This window comes from Astatotilapia calliptera, chromosome 22 (genome assembly GCF_900246225.1).
Source record: "Astatotilapia calliptera chromosome 22, fAstCal1.2, whole genome shotgun sequence".
Lineage (NCBI taxonomy): Eukaryota > Metazoa > Chordata > Actinopteri > Cichliformes > Cichlidae > Astatotilapia > Astatotilapia calliptera.
This window is the reverse complement of record NC_039322.1, coordinates 34231690-34241307: the sequence shown is the minus strand read 5'-3', so window position 1 is coordinate 34241307 and position 9618 is coordinate 34231690. Positions and strand designations below refer to the sequence as shown.

At 42.2% G+C, this 9618-nt stretch overlaps 1 protein-coding gene across 1 annotated transcript; it reads left to right on the top strand.

The window, feature by feature from the left end:
• Window positions 1-260: 260 nt before the first annotated feature.
• LOC113014443 (gastrula zinc finger protein XlCGF42.1-like) lies at window positions 261-9385 on the top strand. The gene is made up of 2 exons (XM_026155984.1): window positions 261-444; window positions 8095-9385. Exons 1-2 carry the CDS (start codon window positions 426-428, stop codon window positions 8946-8948), a joined length of 873 nt encoding a protein of 290 aa, XP_026011769.1. The 5' UTR covers window positions 261-425; the 3' UTR covers window positions 8949-9385.
• Window positions 9386-9618: the final 233 nt, after the last annotated feature.

The following is a 9618-nucleotide window of genomic DNA, read 5'->3' as shown; positions in this document are numbered from 1 at the left end:
ATGACAATAATATATATTTAATCTCTGTAATATTCTGGATTTTTATAATAAAGCTTTTTTTTGTATATATTAGAGCTTTTTCTTAAGCTCTTTCTTAAATTTTGCAACTTTGTAATTTATTGTAATATTTAACTTAGTCCAGGTTGTTACTGTTGTTGTCTCGGAGCAACAGTAACCACATGATTTCCTTAGGGATCATGTGGATTAATAAAGGATTCTGATGACATGGGCTTGCTTTAGCGTTGTGGTTTTATTTTGAAAAATGTGCCGGAAGTGATAGCGGCCAGTTGAGCGGACTTCACGCTGTTCTCGCTTAGCAGAGAGAATTACAGCTGGAACCAGAAAGTTCTCCAGAGTCCAGTTCTGTGGACGGAGCAGAGGTGGACTGACACAGTGAACCACCGGATGTGGATTTAAAAGCGGAAATGGAGGCAAGAAGAGAAGGTTAGTTTAGTCGCTGCTGCTGGAAACAGGCTCAGTGTTGTGCTAGTGCTGCTAAGCTAGCGTTAGCATCGTGCTACAGATGCGGCTGTCGGGTTCAGCAGCAGTAAACAGAACATTTCAGGAAGTCACGGCAGAACGTGTCGGGGATTTAAAGACAGCAGGTCAAAGAGTGATTATCTTCAGTGTGGGGTGTAGTCTCGTTGTCAGCCCGAAGGCCGGAGCCTCACAGATGCCTCCCTATTATACTTAAAATGCTGCCATTTGTTTATATATACTCGTGTTCCAACTGTGGCATCCGCAGTTTCCACGAACAGCAGCACAGACCTGCTAGTATATGATAAAGTGATCTACTACAAGCTTCGATCGCACCTGTTCAAGCACTTTCTAACATTAAAGCCTCTATGTGTGCCACAAGCGTCGGTGATAACCAGAGACCACAAGCAAGCATTCTGAAGTTTGTCCTGTGCTTTTTGTGCTGTCCAAAAACTGTTATCATCATCATCATCATCATCATCAACTTTATTTATAAAGCACTTTAAAACAACCACAGCTGACACAAAGTGCTGTACATTGGAACTGTAAAATAAAATTACATGAGATATAAATAAAAAACAAATAAAAGAAGAGTGAAATCATTAATTAAATAACTACTGCATTAAAAAAGAAACTGAGTCTCACTGAGGTTAAAAGCCAAGGAATAAAAGTGGGTTTTAAGACGTGATTTAAAAGTGGACAGTGAAGGGGCCTCTCTAACGTGCATGGGCAAATTATTCCATAATTTAGGAGCCACAATAGAGAAGGCCCCGCCCCCTCTGAGCTTCCTCCTGGATCTCGGTACCTCCAGGAGCAGCTGGTCAGCTGACCTGAGAGACCGACAGGGTATGTGGGGATGAAGAAGCTCAGAGAGGTAAGGCGGGGCAAGACTGTGTAGACATTTAAAAACAAACATAAGAATTTTAAAATTAACTCTAAAAGACACAGGCAGCCAGTGCAGAGAGGCCAGCACTGATGGTGTATATGTTGATTAATATTAAGTTAAGTTGAATATATGTTAATACGACTGGAGATTTTCTGCAGATTTTTCTCTGTAAAACAAACGGCGGTGGATAGAGCAGCTACAAAATTAACATCAGAGTTTGTTAATCAGGTGCTCTGGGTCCTGCCAGCTTTTTCCAGTAAAGGATGTAATTAGGGCTGGGCCATATTATACTGTTTACAGTAATACCGGTACAATGTTAGGCAACGAAAAGAAAATGAAATATCGCGATAGAATATGGGTAAAACGCGCAAGCGCAGTGCCTTTGTTTTCATACGCACATGGCCGATTGTTGAGTGAAACAGATGAACCAGAATTGGTTTGTAAAAATGGAGCAACTTCCGTGATGTGGAACTGGTTTGGTGTTTGTCCGTCAGATACACGACAAAGCACATTTTTTTGCAGAACATGCAAGCGGCCGTGGTTATTGTCGTATTTGTCGGACTAAGGTGCTCTTAAATCTGGGAGTAATCTAAATCAAATCAAATCACTTTTATTGTCACATCACATGTGCAGGCACACTGGCACAGCACATGCGAGTGAAATTCTTGTGTGCGAGCCCCACAAGCAACAGAGATGTGCAAACACAACAACACAAACGAGCAAAATACAAGAATGGCCAACCTGAAACTAATAAATATATGTACAATATATAATAGTGTATGCATTTCTGGATGTGTATACTAAATATTTTCCTACGTGTGTGTGTGTGTGTGTGTGGGTGTGTATACACATTTTTACAAATTAAATAGTAAAAAAAAAAAAAAAAAAAAAAATAATAATAATAAAATATATAAATATACAGAGTTGAATATGTGCAAAACAGTGGCATTACTGTACAGTATGGAGTGCATAATGTTAAAGTTCCAGTAGTGAAGCTGAGGTGTCTATGAAGTGTTCAGCAGTCTGATGGCCTGATGGAAGAAGCTGTCTCTCAGTCTGCTGGTACGGGACCGGATGCTGCAGAACCTCCTTCCTGATGGAAGCAGTCTGAACAGTTTATGGCTGGGGTGACTGGAGTCCTTGATGATCCTCCCCGCTTTCCTCAGGCACCGCTTCCTGTAGATGTCTTGGAGGGAGGGAAGCTCACCTCCAATTATCCGTTCAGAGCACCGCACTACTCGCTGGAGAGCTTTGCGGTTGTAGGCGGTGCTGTTGCCATACCAGGTGGTGATGCATCCAGTGAGGATGCTCTCAATGGCACAGTGATAGAAGGTCCTGAGGATGCGGGGGCTCATGCCGAATCTTTTCAGTCTCCTGAGAAAGAAGAGGCGCTGCTGCGCCTTCTTCACTGTTTTGTTTGTGTGTACTGACCACGTAAGATCCTCAGCCAGATGTACTCCAAGGAACCGGAAGCTGCTCACTCTCTACACAGCAGCGCCGTTGATGGTGATGGGGGTGTGTACTTCTCTGCACCTCCGGAAGTCCACTATCAACTCCTTTGTCTTTGCGACGTTGAGGGTGAGATGGTTGTCTTGACACCAGTGGGTCAGGGCGCTGACCTCCTCCCTGTAAGCCGTCTCATCACCGTTGGTGATAAGACCCACCACTGTAGTGTCGTCCACAAACTTCACAATGATGTTGGAGCTGTTAGTGGCTGTGCAGTCGTAGGTGTAGAGTGAGTATAGGAGAGGGCTCAGTACACACCCCTGTGGAGCACCAGTGTTCAGTGTGATGGGGGATGAGGTGATGCTGCCCAGTCTGACCACCTGGCGTCTGTCAGACAGGAAGCTAAGGATCCAGCTGCAGAGGGAGCTGCTCAGTCCTAGATCCTGCAGTTTCCTGTCCAGCTTCGAGGGAACGATGGTATTGAATGCTGAGCTGTAATCTACAAACAGCATCCTCACATACGTGTCTCTCTTCTCCAGGTGTGACAGGGCAGTGTGTAGTGTCAGGGCTATGGCATCATCAGTGGACCTGTTGTGGCGGTATGCAAACTGTAGAGGGTCCAGTGAGTCGGGTAGTGCAGAGCAGATGAAGTCCCTGACCAGCTTCTCGAAGCATTTGCTTACGATGGGGGTCAGGGCTACAGGTCGCCAGTCGTTCAATGAGGAGATGGTGGAGGATTTGGGTACAGGGACGATGGTGGCCATTTTGAAGCAGGCTGGGACTACAGACAGAGAGAGGGAAAGGTTGAAGATGTGTGTGAACACTCCAGCCAGCTGAGCCGCGCATGACTTGAGGACGCGGCCGGGAATCCCGTCCGGACCAGTAGCTTTGCGTGCGTTCACCTTCCTGAAGCACTTCCGCACATCCTCCTCAGACACAGTGTGCGCACTGACGTCATCCGCGGTGCGCACACTGTCCGGTCTCATGGTGTCTCATGGTAATCTGGGTCCTAAACTCCGTCTCTTCAGGTCCCAAAGTCAAACAAACACTGCGGCATCACTGAGAGTTAAAAACTGTCTAAATTCTTTCATCTTTAATAAAACGATCAGCATTGCTGCTTTACCAGGTGTAACAATTCAGTTTAACTTCCAGGCATCCATGAAAACAGAATTTATGACATTTAACAGAGTTAGAAGTTAGCAGGAAGCTAGCGGAAGTTAGCTCACTAGTTTCGCTAGTTACCTAAGCATGTTAAAGCATGTTCTGACTGAGAGATTTCTGAAACATTCAAATGTACAGCTCTGCTGTCACTTCCAACATAAATGAAGACAGGAAACTAAACAGCAGTGACGTTTGTAGGGTTACTGAAGTTGGGCTAGCTGGTATATAATGATGTGCCACGTGATCGCTAGCGACACAGCTATGTTAGCATAACAAACACAGTGAAGCTGCAGGATGAACGCTAACACTTTTCCATTCGATAAAAGTTAACGTGAAGGTTCCTGATGGTTAGAGACAAATGCAATCGCTGTTGGGATGATAAATATTTTATATCGGGATATGAGATTTTGGTCATATCGCACAGGTATGGTGTGAAGAATCTGTGTTTACAGTGCTGACCTTTCTTGAGTGGAGATCATTGCTGCCTCAGTTGGGCTTCTGCTTTTTAAATACTGGTTTAATTATGATTGATGATTAAGATGTTGGGAGTTTCCAGGCCATGGATCCAAATGTTAAATCTCTGAGCCATTTAGTTATCACTTTTGCGTTTTTCAGTTCAATTCAATTTTATTTATATGGTGTCAAATCACAACAACAGTTGCCTTAAGGTGCTTTATACAGTAAGTTAAAGATCCAACTAGGGCTGGGACATATCATACCGTACCATATCGTAATGTTGGGCAACGATAAGAAAAGGCAATATAAAATAGAATATGGGTAAAACACGCATGTGCAGAGCCTTTGTTTTCATACGCACATGGCGGAAAAAGCATGGCGGCAACAGAGAATGAGAAGGGTGAAAGCGGATCGTTGAATGAAACGGATGAACCAGAACTGGTTTGTAAAAATGCTGCAGCTTCAGTGGTGTGGAACTGGTTTAGCTTTCGTCCGTCAGATACACAACAAAGCACTATTTTTGGTAGCGCATGCTAGCGCAATAGACCTCAATACTTGAAATGTGCAATTCACTTGTATTTTTATTTTTTATTCCTATTTATTCTATTTATCCCCTTCGTATATTTTATTTATATTGTCTCTGTATTTATATATGTGTGTGTGTGTGTGTGTGTGTGTGTATAATATTCTGTAACTCTGTAACTTCTGTCGGTGCTGTGCTTTTTTGGAAATCAAATTTCCCAGAGGAACCCACCCGAGGGATTAATAAAGTTCTATCTTATCTTATCTTATCTTATCTTAGCGGGCCGTCGTTATTACTGTGTTGTTTGGAAAATACGGCGCACTTAAAATCAATCCTTTGATTTTTCTGAAAGTCGACAGAGCCCCTTATAATCCCGTGTGCCTTATGTATGAACTCTGGTTGTGTTTACTGACCTGGAAACGATTTTATGTGCACGGCGCTCGAAAATCTGTCAAATGTTTTAGTAAAACTTTGCTAAGCTACGAAGCCGCACCGCTTGATGGATTGTGGGAGCATTACGGCTATCGTAGGCGGAGCCTCGCGGAGTGATACGTACTGTGCTTCAACATAATATTACCATATTGTGCGTGTATGACCTCTTTTTAAGTTTTGTGGATATTACACATGGTTATGCTGAGGATATGTCGGCCAGTTTCCACTGGAAATGCCTTTTGGTTAAACTGTCAGCAAAGAATTTGCACTGTTACATTTTATATAACTTTAATGCACATAAAAAACAGCTGCTTGTTTAAGTGAAAATACATTGATGGGTTTTTTGCACTAATAAAGTTGTGGAGTTGTAAAGTATTTTGTCTAGTGTCAATTATATTGTCAGTTATATCGTCATCGCAAATTTTCAAATGTATATCGTGATAAATATGTTTGGTCATATCGCCCTGCTCTAGACCCAACAATAACACAGAGAGCTCCATCATGCTGTCCAGATGGGTACATTTTGAGTTTGGCTATTCCAGACTGAGGCAGGTCCAAACGCCTGGTCAAAGTTTCTGTAGGGCTCTGTATGTTTTAGTTTGCATTAGTAATGTCTGTTTTTGTATTGCAGCTTTTAGGATTGTGATTATTCAGTGTTTACTTAAGTTCAGCTGATATTAGAGAGTTTTGGTCACAGAAATCCTAAGGAGGAGGGAAAAGGTTATACTGGATCTTCTCCAGCAGGAAAATAGAAGAAAAGAAGATTTAATGCAATAACATGTATTTTATTTTTATATTTTTGGATTACACAGGAGTAGATTCAATTCACTGTTATTTACACAGCGCCAAATCACAAGAACAGTTCCCTCAAGGTTCTATATATTGTACAGTAGACCCTACAATAATACATACATACAACAATCATGTGACCTCCTATGAACAATAGAGGTGGGAATCACTATACATCCCACGATACGATATTATCACAATACTTAACGCACGATACGATATTATTGCAATTTTATTTATTTATTTATTATTATTATATTATTATAATAATATATTATATTATTATTATTTATTTATGAAAACTATGCAGCCCATTCAGCAACTGAAGAATTTGAAAGTAAATTAAAACAAAATATAATTTTACATTAAATAAAAAAGTTTTAAACTTAATTAAAATAAATGGTAAATGGTAAATGGCCTGTATTTATATAGCGCTTTACTAGTCCCTAAGGACCCCAAAGCGCTTTACATATCCAGTCATCCACCCATTCACACACACATTCACACACTGGTGATGGCAAGCTACATTGTAGCCACAGCCACCCTGGGGCGCACTGACAGAGGCGAGGCTGCCGGACACTGGCGCCACCGGGCCCTCTGACCACCACCAGTAGGCAACGGGTGAAGTGTCTTGCCCAAGGACACAACGACCAAGACTGTCTGAAATTAAAATAAGTAAACTGTCATGTTTATTGCTGCCAAAAAAAAGTTAAACACATTTGGACAGTGAAGGAATGTCAGGATTCTTGCTCAGAAAAAGGATCAACATGCTCTGAAGTCAGAGCACAGAAACCTTTTTTGTAACAAAATTCGATTTCTGCTGTCCCTGCATCGATACATTATTAGCAAACAAAATATCACGATACTACACAGTATCGATTTTTTCCCCCACCCCTAATGAGCAGCACTTTGGCGACAGTGGGAAGGAAAAACTCCCTTTTAACAGGAAGAAACCTCCAGCAGAACCAGGCTCAGGGAGGGGCGGGGCCATCTGCTGTGATTGGTTGGGGTGAGAGAAGGAAGATGTCTTTCTGAAAGCGCTGTAACTAAGTGTAAGGATATATTTCCTCCACTGTTGTGATCTTCAGTGCCTCGTGCCAACACAGTGTAGAGCAGCTAGAACTCCCACAAAGGTCGATTATCTTGCTAATAGTTTTACTTCTTCACTGCGTACAACTCTAGATACTGTAGCTCCTGTGAAAAAGAAAGCCTCAGATTAGAAGTACTTGACCCTGGTATAATTCTCAAATGCGCATCTGGAGAAGAAATGGCGTCATGCTAATTTAGAAGATCATCATTTAGCCTGGAGAGCCAGTTTGCTGCTTCATAAAAAAGCCCCCTTTAAACCTAGAACATCTCACTGATTGAAGGAAATAAGAACAAGCCTAGATTTCTCTGCAGCACTGTAGCCAGGCTGACAAACAGTCAGAGCTCTGCTGAGCCAAGCATTCCTTTAAAAGGAAAACTAAGATCAGCTTGGAGCTCTGAGGAGGCAGGAATGATGTCCATCAATCAGGACTTGGTCCTGAAGCTGATATCCAGCTGAAGTTAAGAAGAGGGTTCACCACTGTAAATCCTGGCTCTATTTTCCAATAAAGGTCTTTGAATCTTATGAAATGCTTCCGATCATTCTTCACTTCATCATAGAAACATAAAATAAGTAATCTCAATAAAACCTGTATGTGTGCTCAGTGTATGAAACACATTTGTGCCACTCTACGTCTGAGTGGAAGTGTTTCTTGGGCGTCTGCTTTACTTCCCTCCTGTGTCCACTGCTGTGTCTGCAAACTGTGTTAAAGCAGATGGTGAATACAGTGCAACCAAGCAGATTAATAACAAGTCCAAGCTGTCACAAATCATCTGCATGTAGTATTTGTGGTTTCAGTGACACTGAGTAATGTCAGTGTTAATGTCTGTGTTTCAGGTTTACCTCCAGATGTCCAGAAGGTAATAGTTGGTGATGAAGAGGAGCAGGAGGGAGTATTCATCAAAGAGGAACAGGAGGAGGTCGACATCATCAAGTTCACATTCAGTCCTGTTGCTGTAAAAAGTGAAGAGGATGAAGAGAAACCTGAGTCCTCTAAGCTTCATCACACCCTGACTGAGAAGCGCAGAGACTCTGTGGGAGGAGAGGATGCTGGCAGACCAGCACCAGATCCAGGTTTAGATCCTGAGGACAAGGACATGGAGACGGAGGTCCATGAAGGAGATCTGGAGGAGAGCAGTGAACCTTCAAGCTCGGAAGAAAGCAAAGTGCTCGCAGGGGATATGAAATGTGTCTCGGGCGAAGAAGCGCTCATCTGTACCGAATGTGGGAAATCGTTTAAGCGCATGGCACACCTGTTAAGGCATAAACGGAGCCACACAGGAGAGAAACCGTTCGGTTGTCCGAAGTGCGACAAAAGATTCGTTCAGAGCGGAAGTCTTAAAAAACACCTTTGGACTCACACGGGCCAGAAACCGTTCAGCTGCTCCGAGTGCGGCCGATGCTTCATGGAGAAGGCGGCGCTGACGAACCACATGACGCTTCACACGGGAGAGAAACCGTTCAGCTGCTCCGAGTGCAGCAAGCCCTTCAGCTGCCGCTCGGCCCTGAACGCTCACATGAAAATTCACAGTGGGGAGAAGAACTTCAGCTGCAGTACTTGTCTCAAGACGTTCACCTGGAATTATCAGCTGAACAGACACAAGTGTATCAGTCCGAAACCAGCCCGAAACCGAGTGCTAATGCCTCGGCCTCACAATGACAAAGTAGTTGTGTTTGTACACTTCACCTAGTGATTTCAGCGGCTGAGTTATGAAGTTTATTTCAAACATAATCATGATTTCATGTTCCTTTGATGAATTAAATGCTCAGAGCGTTTTCATTGGTCAACGACTAACTTCAGACAGGAAGAAACTTTTTTTTTTTTTTTTTACTTGAGTGTCTTTTCAGTGTGTGTTCTTTAAAAATGCTCAGATTCACGTTTAGTTCTGGATTTCTTTTTGGGGGGTTTGTTGGAGGCAAATTTATGAAGTTCAGAAGTAATGAAAACATCTTGATGTCATTAGCATCATCGCTCACTCTCATCAGCTATGGAGGACCACAAGAGCCACGTGTATCGAAACATTACTAAAGTAATTTATTATTTTATCATTTAAAATAAAAACACTATTTTTAAATCAATATTTCAAAATGAATTATCAATCCATTAATAAATACTTCATATCGAAAATTAATTTCACCTGTTTATATATGTGTGTGTATATATATATATATATATATATGTATATATATATATATATATATATATGGCTAATCACTTTGTCAAAGAAACTCTACACTGTAACGATTCTTGGTTGAATGGTGGAGGTTAGGAGAGAGGAACCAGGTGGCTGTCATCTGGTAGTTAAAAACTGGAGGTTATTAGTCAATTATCCAATCCGAGGATAGGCCGAGACTCCACCC